This window comes from Triticum dicoccoides, chromosome 3B, assembly GCF_002162155.2.
Source record: "Triticum dicoccoides isolate Atlit2015 ecotype Zavitan chromosome 3B, WEW_v2.0, whole genome shotgun sequence".
In the NCBI taxonomy this organism is placed as follows: domain Eukaryota; kingdom Viridiplantae; phylum Streptophyta; class Magnoliopsida; order Poales; family Poaceae; genus Triticum; species Triticum dicoccoides.
The window spans coordinates 646249207-646274797 of record NC_041385.1 but is presented as its reverse complement, the minus strand read 5'-3'; the positions used below and the strand labels follow the sequence as shown (position 1 = coordinate 646274797).

Below are 25591 nucleotides of genomic sequence, written 5' to 3'. Positions count from 1 at the left end.
TGCACTCTAAGTCCATCGGGTGGCTTTCCTTCCAAAAATAACTTCTCCAGTTGATTTCGTTCCGTTTTGACTCCGTGTGATATTCCTTTTCCTCGAAACACTGAAATAGGCATAAAACAACAAATCTGGGCTGGGCCTCCGGTTAATAGGTTAGTCCCAAAAATAATATAAAAGTGGAAAATAAAGCCCATAATCATTCAAAACACATAGTAATATAGCATGAATGCTTCATAAATTATAGATACGTTGGAGACGTATCAGCATCTCCAAGCTTAATTCCTACTCGTCCTCGAGTAGGTAAATGATAAAGAAAGAATTTATGAAGTGTGAATGCTAGAGGTGCACAAGTTTGATCAATGATAATTTCAATCACCTTTTCTAGCATGATAATATGCCATAATAGTAGTTCATCTGATAAAACTTTTCACGAACTAATAACAAGCAATTCACATGTCAAAGCATAGACCGTAAACATTCTTGAAAACTAGCAAACTTCATTATTAGTCATCAAAACAATTGCAATTCATCTTATTTTCAGAAATAGCAAACTCCACATACTCAACTATCATATGGTCTTCTACAATTGCTAACACTCACGCAATACTTGTGGTTATGAAGTTTTAATCAGACACAGAGAAAGATTGGGGCTTATAATGTTGCCTCCAAACGTATTCACCTTTGGGTGATGTCAACAATAATAGTTCATGCTAACGTACATCCAATTGGATATATATATCAGGATCACCCTAACACAAAATGCTTGCCAAAGGATAAAATGGAAAAGGGAAAGGTGAAGATCACCTTGACTCTTGCATAAAGTAAAAGATAGGCCCTTCGCAGAGGGAAACAGGGATTTGCAGAGGTGCCAGAGCTCAATTTTAAAATAGAGATAAATAATTTTGAGAGGTATGATCTCATTGTCAACATAACAACCAAGAGTTCCTAATATCTTCCATACTACATACATTATAGGTGGTTCCCACGCAGAATGGTAAAAGTTTATACTCCCCCAACCACCAACAAGCATCAATCCATGGCTTGCTCGAAACAATGAGTGCCTCCAACTAACAACAATCCCGGGGGAGTTTTGTTTAATTATTTTGATTTGCTTTGATCTTTTTGGATCATGGGACTAGGCATCCCGGTTACCGCCACTTTCTCATGAATGAGGAGTGGAGTCCACTCCTCTTGAGAATAACCCACCTAGCATGGAAGACACTGACAGCCCCTAGTTGCTACATGAGCAATTCGGGCATACAAAACAGATTATAATTTGAAGGTTTAGAGTTTGGCACATGCAAATTTACTTGGAACGGTAGGTAAATACCGCATATAGGTAGGTATGGTGGCCACTCATGGAAAAAACTGGGTTTAAGGATATTGGATGCACAAGCAGTATTCCCGCTTAGTACAGATATTTAGGCTAGCAAGGGGAGAAAGGCAAGCTCAACATGTTTGAATGATCCATGACAATATACTTTAACTGAGATGCGAGAAAACATAACCCATTACGTTGTCTTCCTTGTCCAACATCAACTCTTTAGCATGTCATACTTAATGAGTGCTCACAATTATAAAAGATGTCTATGATAATATATTTATATGTGAAATCTCTCTTCCTTCAATATTCTTTCATGAATTGTTCAAATGACTAATACAATGCTTGCTAACCGTCAATAAATTTACAACCTCTACTTCTTAGATGTAAAGTCATTACTCCCCATGGGATAAGAAAATGAGGCATATATAATTTCAGATTTATGACATTCAAATCATTCAACAATTTACTCATAGGATATAAGTGAAGCACACGAGTAAACGACAAACTACTCAAAAAGATATAAGTGAAGAACAAAGAGTAGCAAAATAATTATGCAACTATGCATGGACTCTCTCTAATTAAAGAATTTCAGATCTTGGTATTGTATTCAAGCAGCAAGAAAAACAAAATAAAATGACAATGCAAGGATAGCACAACTCATGTGAAGAAGCAAAAACTTAGGCTCAAACGATATTAACCGATAGTTGTTGAAGAAGAAAGGTGGGATGCCTACCGGGCATCCCCAAGCTTAGATGCTTGAGACTTCTTGAAATATTATCTTGGGGTGCCTTGGGCATCCCCAAGCTTGAGATTTTGTGTCTCCTTAATTCCTCTCATATCATGGTTTTTCTATTTCTTATCAAAAGCTTCATTCACAACAAACTCAACAAGAACTCGTGAGATAGGTTAGTATAAACCAATGCAAAACCATATCATCTTCTACTGTAACAAATCACTAACATTATTATTCAACATTGCATACTAAATTTCTCTGCATATTTAATACTCCTATCCTCAAATAGAATCATTAAACAAGCAAACATATGCAAACAATGCAACCATAACAGCAATCTGCCAAAACAGTATAGTCTGTAAAGAATGCAAGAGTAACAATACTTCCCTGACTCCAAAAATTATGAACTAAAACTCCCACTGTAATAAATTTATCATATCTCAATATGCAAAAAGATTCAACGTTATAACATTCTCTGACTTTTCTGAGGAATTTTTGCAACAGCGGTAAACTTTCTATTTTCAAACAGCAACATGCAAACTAGCAAAATAAGCATGTCAAAGGCTATCCTTGAAATTTTAATTGAAACTAAAGATGCAAAACATTATTCTAACTAACAGCAAGCAAAAACTAACAAAAGAAAATGATGCTCCAAGCAAAACACATATCATGTGGCGAATAAAAATATAGCTCCAAGTAAAGTTACCGATAGACGAAGACGAAAGAGGGGATGCCTTCCGGGGCATCCCCAAGCTTAGTTGCTTGGTTGTCCTTGAATATTACCTTGGGGTGCCTTGGCATCCCCAAGCTTAGGCTCTTTCCACTCCCTATTCCATAATCCATCGAATCTTTACCCAAAACTTGAAAACTTCAACCACACAAAACTCAAACAAAACTCGTAAGCTCCGTTAGTATAAGAAAATAAAACCACCACTTAGGTACTGTAATGAACTCATTCTAAATTCATAATGGTGTAATATCTACTGTATTCTAACATCTCTATGGTTCATACCACTTAATACTAGCCATAGATGCATTAAAATAAGCAATCAACACAATGAAAACAAAATCTGTCAAAAACAGAACAGTCTGTAGTAATCTGTATCGAACGTATACTTATGGAACCCCACAAAATTATGAAATAAATTTCTGGACCTGAGTAATTTCTCTATTAATCATATGCAAAAATAATCAACCTAAAATCACTCTCCAGTAAAAAAATGGCAGCCATTCTCATGAGCGCAAAAGTTTCTGTTTTCTACAACAAGATCATATAAACTTCACCCAAGTCTTCCCAAAGGTTCTACTTGGCACTTTATTGAAACAAAAGCTATAAAACATGATTACTACAGTAGCATAATCATGTGGACACACAAAAACATTAAGGGTAGATATTGGGTTGTCTCCCAGCAAGCGCTTTTCTTTAATGCCTTTTTAGCTAGGCATTGATGGTGACAATGATGCTCACATAAAAGATAAGAATTGAAACATGACGGGAGCATCATGAAGCATATGACTAGCACATTTAAGTCTAACCCACTTCCTATGCATAGGGATTTTGTGAGCAAACTGTTGGGGAACATTGCAGAAAATTAAAAAATTTCCTACGGTTTCACCAAGATCCATCTATGAGTTCATCTAAGCAACGAGTTAAGGGAGAGAGTTTGCATCTACATACCACTTGTAGATCGCGTGCGGAAGCTTGCAAGGTGATGATGTAGTCGTACTCGACGTGATCCAAATCACCGATGACCAGCGCCGAACGGACGGCACCTCCGCGTTCAACACACGTACGGGACGGGAGACGTCTCCTCCTTCTTGATCCAGCAAGGGGGAAGGAGAGGTTTATGAAGATCCAGCAGCACGACGGCGTGGTGGTGGATGCAGGGCGTCACAGCAGCAGGGCTTCGCCGAGACTACGAGGGAGAGACGTAACGGGGGAGATGGAGGCGCCAGGGGCTGGTGTATGAAGTCCCTCCTCTCCCCCACTATATATAGGGGTGCCAGGGGGGCGCCGGCCCTAGTAGATGAGATCTACTAAGGGGGGCGGCGGCCTAGGGGAGGTTTCCCTCCCCCCAAGGCACCTAGGGGTGCCTTCCACCACTAGGACTCCTCCTAGGGGGAAACCCTAGGTGCATGGGCCTATAGGGGCTGGTGCCCTTGGCCCATGAAGGCAAAGGCGCACCCCCTACAGCCCATGTGGCCCCCCGGGACAGGTGGCCCCACCCGGTGGACCCCCGGGACCCTTCCGGTGGTCCCGGTACAATACCGATAACCCCGAAACTTGTCCCGATGCCCGAAATAGCACTTCCTATATATAATTCTTTACCTCCGGACCATTCCGGAACTCCTTGTGACGTCCGGGATCTCATCCGGGACTCCGAACAACATTCGGGTTTCTGCATATACATATCTTCATAACCCTAGCGTCACCGAACCTTAAGTGTGTAGACCCTACGGGTTCGGGAGACATGCAGACATGACCGAGACGCTCTCAGTCAATAACCATCAGCGGGATCTGGATACCCATGATGGCTCCCACATGCTCCTCGATGTTGTCATCGGATGAACCACGATGTCGAGGATTCGATCAAACCCTGTATGCAATTCCCTTTGTCAATCGGTACGTTACTTGCCCGAGATTCGATCGTCGGTATCCCAATACCTTGTTCAGTCTCGTTACTGGCAAGTCACTTTACTCGTACCGTAATGCATGATCCCATGTCCAACACCTTGGTCACATTGAGCTCAATATGATGATGCATTACCGAGTGGGCCCAGAGATACCTCTCCGTCATACGGAGTGACAAATCCCAGTCTCGATCCGTGTCAACCCAACAGCTACTTTCGGAGATACCTGTAATGCACCTTTATAGTCACCCAGTTATGTTGTGACGTTTGATACACCCAAGGCACTCCTACGGTATCCGGGAGTTACACGATCTCATGGTCTAAGGAAGAGATATTCGACATTGGCAAAGCTCTAGCAAGACGAACTACACGATCTTTTATGCTATGCTTAGGATTGGGTCTTGTCCATCACATCATTCTCCTAATGATGTGATCCCGTTATCAACGACATCCAATGTCCATAGTCAGGAAACCATGACTATCTGTTGATCACAACGAACTGGTCAACTAGAGGCTTACCAGGGACATATTGTGGTCTAAGTATTCACACGTGTATTACGATTTCCGGATAATACAGTTATAGCATGAATAAAAGACAATTATCATGAACAATGAAATATAATAATACTTTTATTATTGCCTCTAGGGCATATTTCCAACAGTCTCCCACTTGCACTAGAGTCACCAATCTAGTTACATTGTGATGAATCGAACACCCATAGAGTTCTGGTGTTGATCATGTTTTGCACGCGAGAGAGGTTTAGTCAGCGGATCTGCGACATTCAGATCCGTGTGCACTTTGCAAATCTCTATGTCTCCATCTTGAACATTTTCACGGATGGAGTTGAAACGACGCTTGATGTGCCTGGTCTTCTTGTGAAACCTGGGCTCCTTGGCGAGGGCAATAGCTCCAGTGTTGTCACTGAAGAGTTTGATCGGCCCCGACGCATTGGGTATGACTCCTAGGTCGGTGATGAACTCCTTCACCCAAATCGCTTCATGTGCTGCCTCCGAGGCTGCCATGTACTCCGCTTCACACGTAGATCCCGCCACGACGCTCTGCTTGCAGCTGCACCAGCTTACTGCTCCACCATTCAACATATACACGTATCCGGTTTGTGACTTAGAGTCATCCAGATCTGAGTCGAAGCTAGTGTCGACGTAACCCTTTACGACGAGCTCTTCGTCTCCTCCATAAACGAGAAACATGTCCTTCGTCCTTTTCAGGTACTTCAGGATATTCTTGACCGCTGTCTAGTGTTCCTTGCCGGGATTACTTTGGTATCTAGCTACCAAACTTACGGCAAGGTTTACATCGGTTCTGGTACACAGCATGGCATACATAATAGATCCTATGGCTGAAGCATAGGGGATGACACTCATCTCTTCTTTATCTTTTGCTGTGGTCGGTGACTGAGCTGAGCTCAGTCTCACACCTTGTAACATAGGCAAGAACCCCTTCTTGGACTGATCCATTCTGAATCTCTTCAAAATCTTATCAAGGTATGTGCTTTGTGAAAGACCTATGAGGCGTCTCGATCTATCTCTATAGATCTTGATGCCTAATATATAAGCAGCTTCTCCAAGGTCCTTCATTGAAAAACACTTATTCAAGTAGGCCTTAATGTTGTCCAGAAATTCTATATTATTTCCCATCAGGAGTATGTCATCTACATATAATATGAGAAATGCTACAGAGCTCCCACTCACTTTCTTGTAAACGCAGGCTTCTCCATAAGTCTGCATAAACCCAAACGCTTTGATCATCTCATCAAAGAGAATGTTCCAACTCCGAGATGCTTGCACCAGTCCATAAATGGATCGCTGGAGCTTGCATACTTTGTTAGCGTTCTGAGGATCGACAAAACCTTCCGGCTGCATCATATACAGTTCTTCCTTAAGATGCCCGTTAAGGAATGCTGTTTTGACGTCCATCTGCCATATCTCATAATCATAGTATGCGGCAATTGCTAACATGATTCGGACGGACTTTAGCTTCGCTACGGGAGAGAATGTCTCGTCGTAGTCAATCCCTTGAACCTGTCGATAACCCTTAGCGACAAGTCAAGCTTTATAGATGGTAATATTACCATCCGCGTCCGTCTTCTTCTTAAAGATCCATTTGTTTTCTATCGCTCGCCGATCATCGGGCAAGTCTGTCAAAGTCCATACTTTGTTTTCATACATGGATTCTATCTCGGATTTCATGGCTTCAAGCCATTTGTTGGAATCCGGGCCCGCCATTGCTTCTTCATAGTTCGAAGGTTCATTGTTGTCTAACAACATGATTTCCAGGACAGGGTTGCCGTACCACTCTAGTGCGGAACGTGTCCTTGTGGACCTACGAAGTTCAGCAGTAACTTGATCCGAAGTACCTTGATCATTATCATTGTTTTCCTCTTCAGTTGGTGTGGGCATCACAAGAACGGTTTCCTGCGCTGCGCCACTTTCCCGCTCAAGAGGTAGTACTTCATCGAGTTCTACTTTCCTCCCACTTACTTCTTTCGAGAGAAACTCTTTTTCCAGAAAGCATCCGTTCTTGGCAACAAAGATCTTGCCTTCGGATCTTAAGTAGAAGGTATACCCTACAGTTTCCTTAGGGTATCCTATGAATACACATTTTTCCGACTTGGGTTCGAGCTTTTCAGGTTGAAGTTTCTTGACATAAGCATCGCATCCCCAAACTTTTAGAAACGACAGCTTAGGTTTCTTTCCAAACCATAATTCATACGGTGTCGTCTCAACGGATTTAGACGGTGCCCTATTTAAAGTGAATGTAGCTGTCTCTAGAGCGTATCCCCAAAATGATAGCGGTAAATCGGTAAGGGACATCATAGACCGCACCATATCCAATAGGGTGCGATTACGACGTTCGGACACACTGTTTCGCTGAGGTGTTCCAGGCGGCGTGAGCTGTGAAACGATTCCACATTTCCTTAAGTGTGTACCAAATTCGTGACTTAAGTATTCTCCTCCACGATCTGATCGTAAGAATTTTATCTTTCGGTCACGTTGATTCTCTACCTCATTCTGAAATTCCTTGAACTTTTCAAAGGTCTCGGATTTGTGTTTCATTAAGTAGACATACCCATATCTACTTAAGTCATCTGTGAGAGTGAGAACATAACGATATCCTCCGCGAGCCTCAACGCTCATTGGACCGCACACATCGGTATGTATGATTTCCAACAAGTTGGTTGCTCGATCCATTGTTCCGGAGAACGGAGTCTTGGTCATTTTGCCCAAAAGGCATGGTTCGCACGTGTCAAACGATTCATAATCAAGAGACTCTAAAAGTCCATCGGCATGGAGCTTCTTCATGCGCTTGACACCAATGTGACCAAGGCGGCAGTGCCACAAGTATGTGGGACTATCGTTATCAACTTTAAATCTTTTGGCATCTACACTATGAACATGTGTAATATTACGTTCGAGATTCATTAAGAATAAACCATTGACCATCGGAGCATGACCATAAAACATATCTCTCATATAAATCGAACAACCATTATTCTCAGACTTAAATGAGTAGCCATCTCGTATTAAACGAGATCCTGATACAATGTTCATGCTCAAACTTGGCACTAAATAACAATTATTAAGGTTCAAAACTAATCCCGTAGGTAAATGTAGAGGCAGCGTGCCAACGGCGATCACATCGACTCTGGAACCATTCCCGACGCGCATCGTCACCTCGTCCTTCGCCAGTCTCCGTTTATTCCGCAGCTCCTGCTGTGAGTTACAAATATGAGCAACGGCACCGGTATCAAATACCCAGGAGTTACTATGAGTACTGGTAAGGTACACATCAATCACATGTATATCAAATATACCTTTGGTGTTGCCGGCCTTCTTATCCGCTAAGTATTTGGGGCAGTTCCGCTTCCAGTGACCCTTCCCCTTGCAATAAAAGCACTCAGTCTCAGGCTTAGGTCCATTCTTTGACTTCTTCCCGGTAACTGGCTTACCAGGCGCGGCAACATCTTTGCCGTCCTTCTTGAAGTTCTTCTTACCCTTGCCCTTCTTTAACTTAGTGGTCTTATTGACCATCAACACTTGATGTTCTTTCTTGATTTCAGCCTCTGCTGACTTCAGCATCGAGAACACTTCAGGAATGGTCTTTTCCATCCCCTGCATGTTGTAGTTCATCACAAAGCTCTTGTAGCTTGGTGGGAGCGACTGGAGGATTCTGTCAATGACCGCCTCATCTGGGAGGTTAATGTTCAGCTGGGTCATACGGTTGTGCAACCCAGACATCTTCAGGATGTGCTCACTGACAGAACTATTTTCCTCCATCTTACAACTGTAGAACTTGTCGGAGACATCATATCGCTCGACCCGGGCATGAGCTTGGAAAACTAGTTTCAGCTCTTCGAACATCTCATATGCTCCGTGATGCTCAAAACGCTTTTGGAGCCCCGGTTCTAAGCTGTAAAGCATGTCGCACTGAACGAGGGAGTAATCATCAGCGCGAGACTGCCAAGCATTCATAATGTCTTGGTTCTCTGGGACGGGAGCGTCACCTAGCGGTCCTTCTAGGACATATTGTTTCCTGGCAGCTATGAGGATGATCCTCAGGTTTCGTACCCAGTCTGTATAGTTGCTGCCATCATCTTTCAGCTTGGTTTTCTCTAGGAACGCGTTGAAGTTCATGTTGACATTAGCGTTGGCCATTGATCTACAAGACATATTTGCAAAGGTTTTAGACTAAGTTCATGATAATAAAGTTCCAATCAAATTATGAACTCCCACTTAGATTAGACATCCCTCTAGTCATCTAAGTGTTTACACGATCCGAGTTGACTAGCCCGTGTCCGATCATCACGTGAGACGGACTAGTCATCGTCGGTGAACATTCTCATGTTGATCGTATCTTCCATACGACTCGTGTTCGACCTTTCGGTCTCGTGTTCCGAGGCCATGTCTGCACATGCTAGGCTCGTCAAGTTAACCCTAAGTGTTTTCGCTGTGTAAAACTGTCTTACACCCGTTGTATGTGAACGTAAGAATCCATCACACCCGATCATCACGCGGTGCTTAGAAGCGACGAACTGTAGCAACGGTGCACAGTTAGGGGAGAAAACTTCTTGAAATTTTATAAGGGATCATCTTATTTACTACCGTCGTCCTAAGTAAACAAGATGCATAATACATAATAAACATCACATGCAATTATATAGTTGTGACATGATATGGCCAATATCATATAGCTCCATTGATCTTCATCTTCGGGGCTCCATGATCATCTTGTCACCGGCTTGACACCATGATCTCCATCATCATGATCTCCATCATCGTGTCTTCATGAAGTTGTCACGCCAACGACTACTTCTACTTCTATGACTAACATTTAGCAATAAAGTAAAGTAGTTTACATGACGTTATTCAATGACACGCAGGTCATACAAAAAAATAAAGACAACTCCTATGGCTCCTGCCGGTTCTCATACTCATCGACATGCAAGTCGTGAATCCTATTACAAAGAACATGATCTCATACATCACAATTCATCATTCACCACAACTTCTGGCCATATCACATCACATGATCAATCGCTGCAAAAACAAGTTAGACGTCCTCTAATTGTTGTTGCATCTTTTACGTGGCTGCAATTGGGTTCTAGCAAGAACGTTTTCTTACCTACGAATCACCACAACGTGATTTTGTCAACTTCTATTTACCCTTCATAAGGGCCCTGTTCATCGATTCCGCTCCAACTAAGGTGGGAGAGACAGACACCCGCCAGCCACCTTATGCAACTAGTGCATGTCAGTCGGTGGAACCGGTCTCACGTAAGCGTACGTGTAAGGTTGGTCCGGGCCGCTTCATCCCACAATACCGTTGAGCAAGAAAAGACTAGTAGAGGCAAGTAAGATGACAAAATCCACGCCCACAACAAAATTGTGTTCTACTCGTGCAAAGAGAACTACGCATAGACCTAGCTCATGATGCCACTGTTGGGGAACGTTGCAGAAAATTAAAATTTTTCCTACAGTTTCACCAAGATCCATCTATGAGTTCATCTAAGCAACGAGTTAAGGAAGAGAGTTTGCATCTACATACCACTTGTAGATCGCGTGCGGAAGCTTGCAAGGTGATGATGTAGTCGTACTCGACGTGATCCAAATCACCGATGACCAGCGCCGAACGGACGGCACCTCCGCGTTCAACACACGTACGGGACGGGAGACGTCTCCTCCTTCTTGATCCAGCAAGGGGGAAGGAGAGGTTTATGAAGATCCAGCAGCACGACGGCGTGGTGGTGGATGCAGGGCGTCACAGCAGCAGGGCTTCGCCGAGACTACGAGGGAGAGACGTAACGGGGGGAGATGGAGGCGCCAGGGGCTGGTGTATGAAGTCCCTCCTCTCCCCCACTATATATAGGGGTGCCAGGGGGGCGCCGGCCCTAGTAGATGAGATCTACTAAGGGGGGCGGCGGCCTAGGGGAGGTTTCCCTCCCCCCCAAGGCACCTAGGGGTGCCTTCCACCACTAGGACTCCTCCTAGGGGGAAACCCTAGGTGCATGGGCCTATAGGGCTGGTGCCCTTGGCCCATGAAGGCCAAGGCGCACCCCCTACAGCCCATGTGGCCCCCCGGGACAGGTGGCCCCACCCGGTGGACCCCCGGGACCCTTCCGGTGGTCCCGGTACAATACCGATAACCCCGAAACTTGTCCCGATGCCCGAAATAGCACTTCCTATATATAATTCTTTACCTCCGGACCATTCCGGAACTCCTTGTGACGTACGGGATCTCATCCAGGACTCCGAACAACATTCGGGTTTCTGCATATACATATCTTCATAACCCTAGCGTCACCGAACCTTAAGTGTGTAGACCCTACGGGTTCGGGAGACATGCAGACATGACCGAGACGCTCTCAGTCAATAACCATCAGCGGGATCTGGATACCCATGATGGCTCCCACATGCTCCTCGATGTTGTCATCGGATGAACCACGATGTTGAGGATTCGATCAAACCCTGTATGCAATTCCCTTTGTCAATCGGTACGTTACTTGCCCGAGACTCGATCGTCGGTATCCCCATACCTTGTTCAGTCTCGTTACTGGCAAGTCACTTTACTCGTACCGTAATGCATGATCCCGTGTCCAACACCTTGGTCACATTGAGCTCAATATGATGATGCATTACCGAGTGGGCCCAGAGATACCTCTCCGTCATACGGAGTGACAAATCCCAGTCTCGATCCGTGTCAACCAACAGCTACTTTCGGAGATACCTGTAATGCACCTTTATAGTCACCCAGTTACGTTGTGACGTTTGATACACCCAAGGCACTCCTACGGTATCCGGGAGTTACACGATCTCATGGTCTAAGGAAGAGATATTCGACATTGGCAAAGCTCTAGCAAGACGAACTACACGATCTTTTATGCTATGCTTAGGATTGGGTCTTGTCCATCACATCATTCTCCTAATGATGTGATCCCGTTATCAACGACATCCAATGTCCATAGTCAGGAAACCATGACTATCTGTTGATCACAACGAGCTGGTCAACTAGAGGCTTACCAGGGACATATTGTGGTCTAAGTATTCACACGTGTATTACGATTTCCGGATAATACAGTTATAGCATGAATAAAAGACAATTATCATGAACAATGAAATATAATAATACTTTTATTATTGCCTCTAGGGCATATTTCCAACACAAACAACTTATGTGAACAATAATCAACTAGCATAGGAAGGTAACACAAGCATAACTTCAAGATTTTAAGCACATAGAGAGGAAACTTGGCATTATTGCAACTCCTACAAGCATATGTTCCTCCCTCATAATAATTTTCAGTAGGATCATGAATGAATTCAACAATATAACCAGCACCTAAAGCATTCTTTTCATGATCTACAAGCATAGAAAATTTACTACTCTCCACATAAGCAAAATTCTTCTCATTCGGAATAGTGGGAGTATCATAAGAGACTTGAACACTAAAAATTGTTTCCACATTAAAAGAGTAATGTTCAGAAAAAGGGTAATCATAATCATGACAAGATTTGTAAATATAATCATCACACTTTTTATACCATATGTTTCATCACAATAATCATCATAAGTAGCAACTTCATTCTCATCATAATCGATTGAAACCTCTCCCAAGATAGTGGAATCACTAAATAAAGTTGACACTCTTCCAAATCCACTTTCATATTCATCACAAATAGATTCAACATCCTCCAAAATAGTGGGATCACTACTTCCTAAAGTTGACTCTCTTCCGAACCCACTTTCATCAATATAATCATCATAGGTAGGAGGCATGCTATCATCATAACAACTTTGCATATCAAAACTTGGGATGCTAAAAATATCATCTTCATTAAACATAGCATCCCCAAGCTTGGGACAAACATTAATTCCAGCAAATATATTCTCAAATATTTCATCCCAATCAAACATAGCTTCCCCAAGCTTGGGCCCTTTCATATCATAAGCATAATCACTCTCATCATTAAAAATATTGATAGCAGCAATAGTATAGCAATTATCATCATCACAATGAGTAGTAGGAGCAACATCACTTGGGAGGGATACCTTTCTACCTTTGTTTCTCCTTCTTTTATTTTTCTTCTTCACATTATGTGTAGGTTCAACCTTCCTCTTTGAGCTACTTATTGGTGAGATTGGCTGAATAGAAAGCTCCTCCTTGTTACCTGATTCATCATAAGAAATAATAGGAGTATATTGGGAAGCCTCTTACCTTTCATTAGTATTCTCATCATCTTCCATTTGCTTTCTTTTCTTTAGGTAATTGGCAATATAAGGATTTCCAATGCAATTCTCCGCACAATACATATAAATTTTCTCTAGATCAAAATCAAGAATTTTATCAAGATTAAATTTTGGAATACCCTCAGTTATACGTTTCATTTCTTCATAACCCAAAAGAAGGCTAAGCTCTTTATGATGCTCAAGGGTAATCAAATTATCGCAATATTTGGACACGACTTGATCATGAAACAAATAGCATTGGAGCTTTAAATGACCATGTTCATTGCAAAGTTCACAAGGAGCGCGAAAAATATTGAACCTTTCAGCACATTCATCTAGCTCGTCTTGCAACAATTTAGTTTCTAAGTACTTATGCCTCTTGCAATATCTATCTTCCCTATTTGGTGTGTCCATGCAAATCCAATCTACTCCACAAAAATCAACATGCTTATAGGAGACATTTTCATCATAACTAGTGCAATCATCATTAGCATCATGGATATTCAAAGAATTCGTACTAACAAAATTGCAATCATGCTCATCATTCACATATTTTATGCCAAGTATTCTATGTAGTTCTTCTTCTAGCACTTGAGCACAATTTTCCTTTCCATCATACTCACGAAAGATATTAAAAAGACGAAGCGTATGAGACAAACTCAATTCCATTTTTTGTAGTTTTCTTTATAAACTAAACTAGTGATAAAACAAGAAACAAAAAGATTCAATTGAAAGATCTAAAGATATACCTTCAAGCGCTAGCCTCCCCGGCAACGGCGCCAGAAAAGAGCTTGATGTCTACTACACAACCTTCTTCTTGTAGACGTTGTTGGGCCTGCAAGTGCATAGGTTTGTTGGACAGTAGCAAATTTCCCTCAAGTGGATGACCTAAGGTTTATCAATCCATAGGAGGAGTAGGATGAAGATGGTCTCTCTCAAACAACCCTGCAACCAAATAACAAAGAGTCTCTTGTGTCCCCAACACACCCAATACAATGGTAAATTGTATAGCTGCACTAGTTCGGCGAAGAGATGGTGATGCAAGTGCAAAATATATGGTAGATATAGGTTTTTTTTAATCTGAAATAATAAAAACAGCAAGGTAGCGAGCGATAAAAATGAGCGTAAACGGTATTGCAATGATAGGAAACAAGGCCGAGGGTTCATACTTTCACTAGTGCAAGTTCTCTCAACAATAATAACATAGATACATCATATAACAAGCCCTCAACATGCAACAAAGAGTCACTCCAAAGCCACCAATAGCGAAGAACAAACATAGAGATTATGATAGGGTACGAAACCACCTCAAAGTTATTCTTCAGATCGATCTATAAAAGAGTTCGTACTAGAATAACACCTTAAGACACAAATCAACCAAAACCCTAATGTCACATAGATACTCCATTGTCACATCAAGTATCCGTGGGCATGATTATACGATATGCGTCACACAATCTCAGATTCATTCAACCAACATAAAAGTACTTCAAAGAGTGCCCCAAAGCTACTACCGGAGAGTCAAGAACGTGTGCCAACCCCTATGCATAGGTTCCCAATGTCACGAAACCCGCAAGTTGATCACCAAAACATACATCAAGTGGCACATGATATCCCATTGTCACCACAGATAATCACGGCAAGACATACATCAAGTGTTCTCATAAAGACTCAATCCGATAAGATAACTTCAAAGGGGAAACTCAATTCATCACAAGAGAGTAGAGGGGGAGAAACATCATAATATCCAACTACAATAGCAAAGCTCGGGATACATCAAGATCGTGCCATAGAGGGAACACGAGAGAGAGAGATCAAACACATAGCTACTCGTACATACCCTCAGCCCCGAGGGTGAACTACTCCCTCCTTGTCATGGATAGCACCGGGATGATGAAGATGGCCTCCGGTGATGGGATCCCCCCTCCGGCAGGGTGCCGGAACAGGGTCCCGATTGGTTTTTCATGGCTCTGGAGGCTTGCGGCGGTGGAACTCTCGATCTAGGTTCTGTTCTGGAAGTTTTAGGGTACAAGAGTATATATGGGTGCAGGGGGTACGTCTGAGGAGCTACGCGGGCCCCACGAGGCAGGGGGCGCGCCCAGGTGGGGCGCCCCCCACCCTCGTGAGCACCTCCCGTATCTCCTAACGTGCACTCCAAGTCCATCGAGTGGCTTTCCTTCCAAAAATAACTTCTCCAGTTGATTTCGTTCCGTTTTGACTCCGTCTGATATTCCTTTTCCTCGAAACACTGAAATAGGCATAAAACAACAAATATGGGCTGGGCCTCCGGTTAATAGGTTAGTCCCAAAAATAATATAAAAGTGGAAAATAAAGCCCATAATCATTCAAAACACATAGTAATATAGCATGAATGCTTCATAAATTATAGATACGTTGGAGACGTATCATCCGGCGAAGCGATTCCGCCGGGGGAACTTCCCTCCCGGAGGGGGAAATCATTGTCATCATCATCACCAACAACTCTCCCATCTAGGGGAGGTAAATCTCCATCAACATCTTCAACAACACCATCTCCTCTCAAACCCTAGTTCATCTCTTGTGTTCAATCTTTGTATCGGAACTATAGATTGGTGCTTGTGGGTGACTAGTAGTGTTGATTACATCTTGTAGTTGACTACTATATGGTTTATTTGGTGGAAGATTATATGTTCAGATCCACTATGCTATTTAATACCCCTCTGATCTTGAGCATGATTATCATTTGTGATTAGTTACTTTTGTTCGTGGGGTCATGGGAGAAATCATGTTGCAAGTAATCATGTGAACTTGATATGTGTTCGATATTTTTATGATATGTATGTTGTGATTCCCTTAGTGGTCTCATGTGAACGTCGAGTACATGACACTTCACCATATTTGTTCCTAAGGGAATGCATTGTGGAGTGGTTATTAGATGATGGGTTGCGAGATAGGATCCAAAAGGGACCGATTGGATCCAAAAGGACCCTAGTTTATGCGTTATTCCATAAGGGACCGATTGGATCCAAAAGTTTAATGATATGGTTAGAATTTATTCTTAATACTTTTCTCGTAGTTGTGGATGCTTGGAAGGGGGTTACTCATAAGTAGGAGGCTTATTCAAGTAAGAACAACACCTAAGCACCGGTCCACCCACATACCAAATTATCAAAGTAGCGAACACGAATCGAGCCAACATGATGAAAGTGACTAGATGAAATTCCTGTGTACCCTCAAGAACACTTTGCTTATCATAAGAGACTGTTTTGGCTTGTCCTTTGCCTCAAAAGGATTTGGCTACCTTGCTGTACTTTTGTTACTACTACTGTTACTTGCTCGTTACAAATTATCTTGATACCCTCCAAAGTACTCTGTTACTTACAATTTCAGCACTTGCAAACATAACCTTGCTGAAAACCACTTGTCTTTTCCTTCTGCTCCTCGTTGGGTTCGACACTCTTACTTATCAAAACGCCTACAATTGATCCCATATACTTGTGGGTCATCAGATCCCTAACATAATACATGTAAACTCTCAAACCGTATCTTTCGGTCTCTATCAGTGCTACTAGGTTGTAAAATGTGATGTTTAACAATGCCATAGTTCTCTCAAGATTGTCTCTTTCATGAAAATGCATTCTCAATTCCCAAACCTCACCATCTAGACTGCCAATAATGAAAACAACATAACAGTGCAATGTAAGTGCTTAATTAAAACTGTATAAAACAAATGAAACAAAGCATAGCAGTGTGATACAAAGCTTTGGTTAATTAAAAAGGTGACCAACAACAAAAATAGACCAACGCAACATAAATGATTAAGTATAACTAACCCCTAGCATTCAACATCGCCTAATTTGACAAACAGTACACTAACCCTAGGATTCAACAACACCGTACCTAGTTTGACAAACAGTACAACTAACCTTAGCATTCAACAACACCTAATTTGACAAACAGTACACTAATCATAGGTTCAACAACACCTAATTTGAACTAAATCACACACAAATATTAATCAAATTGAACAATTAGCACATCATAGCATTGAACAACACCTAATTTCTCTACTACAATAGTAACAGTAACCCTAGCCCTAACCCTAGTCAAAGTAGTAGAGAGGGGAGAGGGGAAGGGGGAAGAAATCTCACTATACACCACCGAAAGATGATGCGAGGTGGTGGCTTCCCGTCAGATGGCCTTCACCACCGCGACAAACGCTCTCGCCGCTGCGTATTTGACCGAATACTGCGGCAACACTATCTTTATCGGTTTGCTAGGTTCGAGCTCCCGCAAAGCTTTCCAGGCTTTGGATCCATGTCGCCCACGTCACCGCCGAGCTGGCGCCGCCACCACCTGGTTTTGCCGAAGTCGCCATCTCTGGACTAAGGCCAATTCCAACGCGTGACCCCAAACGGACACCCGTTCCGTCCTTTTGGGGTGGGCCATGTCCGCCTGGATTTCTAGATGCGACGGCCGTGCGCCCAACGCGTAGCCGCATTTCAGCCGCATCTCATCCGCATACATTTTTTGCAATACATATCTTTATTTTCATCATTGATTTTTGATACATTGGAGCACATCACCAAATCTTGACTAGAATAGCGAGACCAAACAAAACAAGAACCACAAAAGACATTTTAGAAGATATCCAACTTCCATAACTACTCCCGTAAACTGGATTAGTGCCTTCTCGATGCATTCATTGTTGATTTGCGGAGGCTCGATCTTGCATGCTTCTTTCTTCTTCGAGTCTAAAGAAGTAGACATTGCTTCTTCTTTGCATATAGTCTCATCTCTAGCCTCCATTCTAGCAACAAGTGCACAAACATCTATTAAATTGGGCTCTATTAATAGATCGATGTATTCTTCTCCCCAATACCAAAAGTTGCATCCATCCTACACAATACATATACGAGTGTAAGCAAAACGAGCGAAACCTAAAAGCACAACCGAAGCTAAACTAGCACATACCCCATCATTTGCGCACTTGACGAACAACCATCTGGGATGTTCCAGCGTTGTAGACACGCGGCGCAAGACCTTCCACGGACAGTTGTCGCACTTTATGAGCGGCAACGGTGCGCCAACGAGCCTTTGGGCCAGCGCCAAGCCCAGACGACGACCGTTCATGTATTTGTCGGTGAACCGGCGACGGGTTCGATCCGAATGGCTAGAGGTGGAGTCGGTACCTGCATGCAGCCTGGGGGCCTTTATCGGGGCTTTGCAGCTCGGTACCCAGCCAGTCCATGGCAGGGTGTGGCCTCTGGTAGCCGTGGTGAGCTCAAATCCGACCCGATTCGCTCCAAATCCGGCCATCGGATGCGCTAAAATCAGGCAACCGGGGTTGGACAGCTCCGGGCGTCGAGTCAACGAGGGCTGCGAACGGGGAGGGGCTAGGGCTTCGCGACTGTGCTAGACAGCATACGACCAAGAAAAATGGCGGCGGTGGCGGCGACTAGGGCGGGGTGGGGTGGGTGGGGGTGTGGCTGGAGAGGGGAAGGGGAATAGAAAAAGGGGTGCATGTGTCCCCGATGGGCGGGCTAGGGGAGGACATGGGCACGTGCCACACGCCATCCGCACGTGTCTGTTCGGCCACAAATGCGGCCCAACTTTGGGCCGAGAATGGGTCGAAAGCGGATGAAAAAGGAAGATGGTCCATTAGCTCCCGCGCGTTGGGCGGCCTGTTCTGTCTCTTTGCCCCCAAACGGATGCGCCAGACCATTTGTGGTCACTCGTTGGAGTTGGCCTAAGAGCGGGAAGGGAGCGGGAAGGGGAAAATGCTGATGTGGCGGGAGCGGGAGGGTAAATGTACTTGGTCTGGACGGCGTCATCGAACACCTTCTAACGGCAGGCAGGACGGCTCGTGTAGCCACATAGGCAGAAAATGGGCCCCATCTGTTATAAACACACTTAACAGGGCAAATTCGTGGTTTTGGCGCAAACATTACACAAGATGTGGTATTTTCTTCTAACCACTTCAATGTGGGCCAGGCTGCTCGCGCCCCTCTCCTCCTACAGCTCCGGGATCTCGACGCTGACGATTTTCTCCCTTGGGGCCTCACGGTAGCGCTTGTGGCCTCACCGGTCGTCTGTCGCCGTCGCGCACACCCGCATCCCCTCCCTCCCTCCCTCCTCTTACCCCGTCACGCGCGCACGGGCCGCGCCGCCTCCAAGGGGGTCGTCCGCCTGCCCGTTGGCCCTGTCATCTTCCCCGCGCTCCTGTGCATGGAGCCGGTGCTCTCGCTTCCACACCCCTCGCTGCCCTCCTCACCCTCGCCGTCGAGGTCTCAATCCCCGGCCTAATCAAAGGCGGCCCACTCAAGATTTGACAAGTGGACTCAGAGAAAGCAGGAGAGCCAATGCCTTGTTTAGTTGATATACGATCCAAGATAAGCCTTGGAGGTGGGATAAATAAATGGTTGGAGAAGGATCTTCATCACACTGTTGGATGAGCTCCTCCATCATGTTTTGCAAAAATATTTTATGTTTTTTCTTGAATTTAAGCGAGAGCATAGCAGTGCGATACAAAGCTTTTCTTAATTAAAAGGGTGAACATCAACAAAACAGACCAATGCAACATAAATGATTAAGTACAACTAACCCTAGTATTCAACGCCACCTAATTTGACAAACAGTATACTAACCCTAGGGTTCAACAACACCTAGTTTGACAAACAGTACAACTAACCTTAGCATTCAACAACACCTAATTTGACAAACAATACACTAACCCTAGGGTTCAACAACACCTAATTTGAACTAAATCACACACAAACAGTATACAAATTGAAGAATTAGCACATCATAGCATTGAACAACACCTAATTTCTCCACTGCAACAGTAATAGTAACCCTAGCCCTAACCCTAGTCAAAGCAGTAGAGAGGGGAGAGGGGGAAGGGGAAGAAATCTCACTATACGCCGCTGAAGGATGATGCGAGGTGGCGGTTTCCCGTCAGATTGGCCTTCACCCTTGCGGCAAACGTTCTCGCCGCCGCATATTCGACCGAATACTGCGACAACGTTGTCTTCGTCGGCTTGCTAGGTTCGAGCTCCTGCAAAGCTTGCCTGGCTCAGGATCCACGTTGCCTGTGTCACCGCCTGGCTAGCCGCTGCCGCCTAGTTTTGCCGAAGTCGCCATCTCTGGATTGAGAAAGGGAAGGGAGCGGGAAGGAAAAAATGTTGATGCGGCGCGAGCGGCAGGGGATATGTACTTGGTCTAGACAGCATCGTTGAACACCATCTAACATCGGGCCGGACGGCTCATTTAGCCACGTAGGCAAAAAATGAATCCCATCTGTCATAAACGCACTTAACATAGCCAAATTCGCCGATGAGTGATTTTTGTGCAGAAATTACACAAATGTGGTGTTTTACTAGACTTCAACGTGGGCCAGGCTGCTCGCGCCCCTCTCCTCCTACAGTTCCGGGATCTCCACGCCGACGAGGCCGACCCCGACGAGCTCCCTGCGGGGCCTCACGGTAGTGCTCGTGGTCTCGCCGGTTGTCTGTCGCCGTCGCGCACTCCCGCATCCTCTCCCTCCCTCCTCTTACCCCGTCGGCGCGCGCACGAGCCGCGCCGCCTCCAAGGGGTTGTCCGCCTGCCCGTTGGCCCTCTCGTCTTCCCCGCGCTCCCGTGCGTGGAGCCGGTGCTCTCGCTTCCACACCCCTCGCTGCCCTCCTCACCCTCGCCTTTGAGGTCTCAATCCCCAGCCTAATCAAAGGCGACCCACTCAAGATTTGACAAGTGGACGCAGAGATAGCAGGGGAGCCAATGCCTTGTTTAGTTGATACACGATCCAAGATAAGCCATGGAGGTAGGAGAAATAAATGGTTGGAGAAGGATCTTCATCCCACTGTCTGATGAGCTCCTCCATCATGTTTTGCAAAAATATTTATGTTTTTTCTTGAATTTAAGCGAGAGTGTGTTAGTTATCTTGCAAAAAACTGGGTAAAAGAGAGAAACAGAATTGCTGTGCCTGTGCGTGTGTGTTTGTATGCTCGAGTTGGTTGTTACCTTCTGTTAACATCTGTATTACTCAGTGCCGTGTATTGTGTGCTGCAGATGAATTGATTACTTCAGTGCCAGATAAAAAGGACTCACTCTGCCAACAAGATGATCAGTCACAGGGTGGTGATACGTCGACATCTTCAGGGCCGGATCTACCCGAGGTATGGCATAAAACATTGATAATGGAAAATTGCTTGACGTGTGCTGTCCGCATAAAATCGTGAACATATCTTCTAGTAGTATTATCTTCTTTCTTGCTGTGATAGTGAAATTAACCTCTCAGTTGCTTATTACTGAGGTGATTTACGTGGTCTGGCTTGTACTCTTGCAAATCAGCCTATGAGGCTTTCTTTTTGGTACTATCAGATTACCTGGGCTCATTTGCGCTGTAAGCTATTCATTTGGCTCGCCATCAATAATCGATGTTGGATGGCGGACCGCCTGGCCAAAAGGAGGTTGCTGCATCCGGCTGCTTTCCCCTTGTGTGACCGAGTTGAGGAGTCAATTCAGCACATCCTTGTGCGGTGTGTCTTCGCCCTGCAGGTCTGGTCTTGTATTTTCCAAAGACTAGGCCTAATTGCTGTTGCTCCACAACCCACCACTGGCCGGTTCTCAAGCTGGTGGTGCCAAGTTCTCAATCAAGTTCCCAAAGAACTCATAAGAGGGCTTAACTACCTCATTATCTTGGTGGCGTGGGAAATATGGAAGCATCAGAACAATTGCGTTTTCAATGGCTCTAGGCAAAATGTTTTCATGGTGTTGCTGACAGTTGCTAATGAATGCACCCTCCGGTGTTCAGCCAGAGCTTTGGCGCTTCGGCAGCTTTTATGTGGGCCGCTTACCTTGGACGATTAGGCTTTTCCTTTGTCTGATTTTTGGTCGTTTTGTTTCCTGTGGTGTGAGTTCTTAGCTTGTTCCTTAGAGGTGTGTCTTGAGGTGTGTTTGGGTTGAGGAAGTTTCTGTCTTTAGCCGTGTGCATATTTCTTTCTTCTTAATGAAGTGATATGCAGCCCTCCTGCGTGTTTGAGAAAAATATATTTATGATTGCTTTGCATGTCAACGTTATTTCTGTTTTTTTGCAACTGGGTTTATTTGTTGCAAGCTATTTGCACAAAGCACCATTCCTTGTCTGTAACAAATGCACCTAAACCTATTGTCGGCTACTCTAGGTTTTGTTCAAAAAATAGGTTATGGAATTGGTTGAAAATAAAGGTTTTGGGGAAAAAATCCAAAATTATCGATTTCTTAGTGATAGCAGTCGGTTATATAAATTACAATGAAGCCTTCTTTAGGAAAGCCACCTACATTACTCTTATAGAGAAGGAACCTCTCTGCACAAGCTGAACTTATCTACCACAACTACATTTCAATGCAGTTATCTTACTCCATGTGCATCACATTTTGTACAAGCGTGAACAGATCACATGGGGTATACATTTTCTCTGTGTAGTTCCTTAATTTTTTGTAAAAAAATGTTTGCCTTTACAATCCCAGTGATAAACTATTTTTTCCATGCCTGTGCAGGATATCTGGTGCCTTGTACATTCACTAATGCCATTGTGTGATTCTGCCCACTCTGCCTGTGTCTCTCGCACATTTCTACGTTCTTGGAGATGCCACCCCAAGCTTATCTTCACTGAGGAAACACTAGGCTTGAAACAGACGGAAGCAAGGGATTTCACTAGCAGAGTTAATCAAATTCTGAAAAATCACTCAGACACCGGTGTGAAGATACTCAAGTTTGTAATCGATGATCATAACAATGTCAACACATGTCATCTAAATAGTTGGCTCCAGAAAGCTGTCACACCAGGGATTGAAAAAATCACCCTTTTTCTGCCTTGGCGCAGTAGGGAAGAGTACAACTTCCCATGCTCAATTTTACTTGATGGGCGTGGAAACTCAATTTGGTATCTTGATCTCACCAATTGTGCCTTCCGTCCCATGGTTGGATTTGATTGCTTGAGAAGCCTGACAAAGCTGCGTCTCTATGGAGTTTGTATCACGGGGGATGAGTTAGGGCGTCTTATTTCCAATTGTTTTGCTTTGGAGGAGTTGCAAGTCTGGTGTTGCATGGAGCTAATCTGCTTGACGATACCATTCTGGCTGCAGCGGCTTAGTTGTTTGACTGTGTCAGAGTGCGATATGCTGCGAGTGATAGAGAGCACAGCTCCAAACCTCACCACTTTAGACTTCTTTGGTGAACCAGTACAACTCGTGCTTAGAGAATCATCAAAGGTAAAAGACTTGAAGGTGGGGTATTCATATAAGCCCAATGCTGTAAGTTATGCTATCACTAAGCTATCTTCTATTGCGCCACATCTTCAGACTCTTGCTATATACTCGTCTTCTGAGGTATTCTCTGAAGCTTCAAATTATTATATTCCAGTGTTTATGACTTGTAAGAAGGAATGTGATTAATTCGAGATATCTTTGTGCAGAAGGTTAATACCCCAATGGTAGCTGACAAATTCCTTGCCATAAAGCACTTGAATATTCACCTTGGTGAGGATGATGATGATGCTGTTACCCCGACCTATGATTATTTATCCTTGGCTTCGTTTCTGGATGCTTGTCCTGTCCTGGAGAGTTTCACCTTAAGTGTGAGTTTACTGTTCACGCTTCAAAGGTGTCTAGTATCTGCTGCGGAGACATTTAATTTGACTGGCAATAATATTTGATGCTATGCAGGTGGATCAGAGTGACATGCAGCATGATTCGGTTTTTGGGGATCCCTCCTTAGCTTTGAGGCAGATTCTTCCACACAAGCATGAGAGGCTCAAGAAGGTACAGATCATTGGCTTCTGCTCTGCAAAGAGCATGGTTGAGCTAACATGTGATATTCTCAAGAATGCAACATCACTTGAGAGCCTCACGCTGGACTGTATATATGGTGCGGGTACAGGGGCGATTAGTGATTCTGTTAGGTGTGGTCCCTCAAGATCCGGTAAATGCTGGATCAGAAGCCGAGCTATGATCTTGGAAGCACATAAAGCAGTTGGTGCCAAAGATACATCCTGGAGAGAGTTCCCCCTGCAGTCAAGTTAAATGTTGGGGGGCCTTGTAGCCGGTGTCAAGCTATGGATGTGATGCTACCGTAATTATCCAATGTTTAGGTTTGCAATATTGCAGATGCTGCCGTCGTCTTTGTTCAGTGTTGTTTATAGCTAGTACTCCCTCCGTCCGAAAATACTTGTCATCAAAATGGACAAAAAAGGATGTATCTAGAATTAAAATACATCTAGATATATCCACTTTTATTCATTTTGATGACAAGTATTTCCGGACGGAGGGAGTATATGCAACGCCGAATGTGTTGTCAGAGTTTTTCTATGCTATGCACCTTATTCGCGTCTCTTAACACTGCAAGTTGATTGTTACTCTACCTAGATTAGAGCTAAAGGCTTGCTATGCAAATACATTTTGGTGTGTTTGGTTCCAAAGTATTTTTAAGTATTCCAAGAATACCAAAGTATCTTGAAAAACTATGGTTTCAAGTACTCCCTACCTTAGTTAGTTCCAAATTACGAGACTTATTATGGATCAGAGGGAGTACCTGTTTGGAAGCAATGTTTTTCTTCCATAAACCTCAGTATTGCAATAGTATCATTTTTTTTCCTATAAACCTCAGTGTTGCAATAGTATGTTTTTTTTTTTGCCGACCACAATAAAATACCGTATCTATGAAAACACCAGTTTTTCAAAGTATTATTGAAACGATGATCTTGTGTTTGGCAGTAACAAAAGTACATAGCACTGTATTTCGTCACCGTCCTCTTCTTTTCCATCTGTTTGTTGCTGGAATTTTCTAGTCAAATGAATAAATTTAGGGAATCGTTTGTGCGCGGCCCGCCGGCCGAACATTGTGCCGGACGCGTCCACATGCACACACGATACAGGCGACTCAAGTTGCGACACGTGGAGCCATGGGACCCGCATACGTTATCTCCCCATTTCGCGCAGGCGTCGCCGAAGGGCGCCAGGCGGAGCTCGCCGCCGTCGGCCTCCATCCCGCGCGCCAGCTCCTCGAAGGCCTCGGCCACGGTCGCGAGCTACTGCTCCATCCCCTGCCGCGCGGTCACCACGGCCGCCGCCGCGTTGCACATCTGTTCAGAACTGCGCCGGTGATTCTAGTAGATGTGGAGCGGCCACGGCGGCGCCTTGCATGCCG

The 25591-nt window shown here is 44.1% G+C and overlaps 1 protein-coding gene across 1 annotated transcript in view; it reads left to right on the top strand.

The window, feature by feature from the left end:
* Positions 1 to 24917, top strand: part of LOC119279744 — a 77424-nt gene extending 52507 nt beyond the window's left edge. The window contains exons 2-6 of the mRNA XM_037560888.1: positions 20762 to 20891; positions 21475 to 21581; positions 22945 to 23775; positions 23862 to 24023; positions 24112 to 24917. Of these exons, the coding sequence (XP_037416785.1) occupies positions 20762 to 20891; positions 21475 to 21581; positions 22945 to 23775; positions 23862 to 24023; positions 24112 to 24468 (1587 nt within the window). The 3' untranslated portion in view covers positions 24469 to 24917. The remainder of the gene's footprint in view (positions 1 to 20761; positions 20892 to 21474; positions 21582 to 22944; positions 23776 to 23861; positions 24024 to 24111) is intronic.
* The last annotated feature ends 674 nt before the right edge of the window (positions 24918 to 25591 follow it).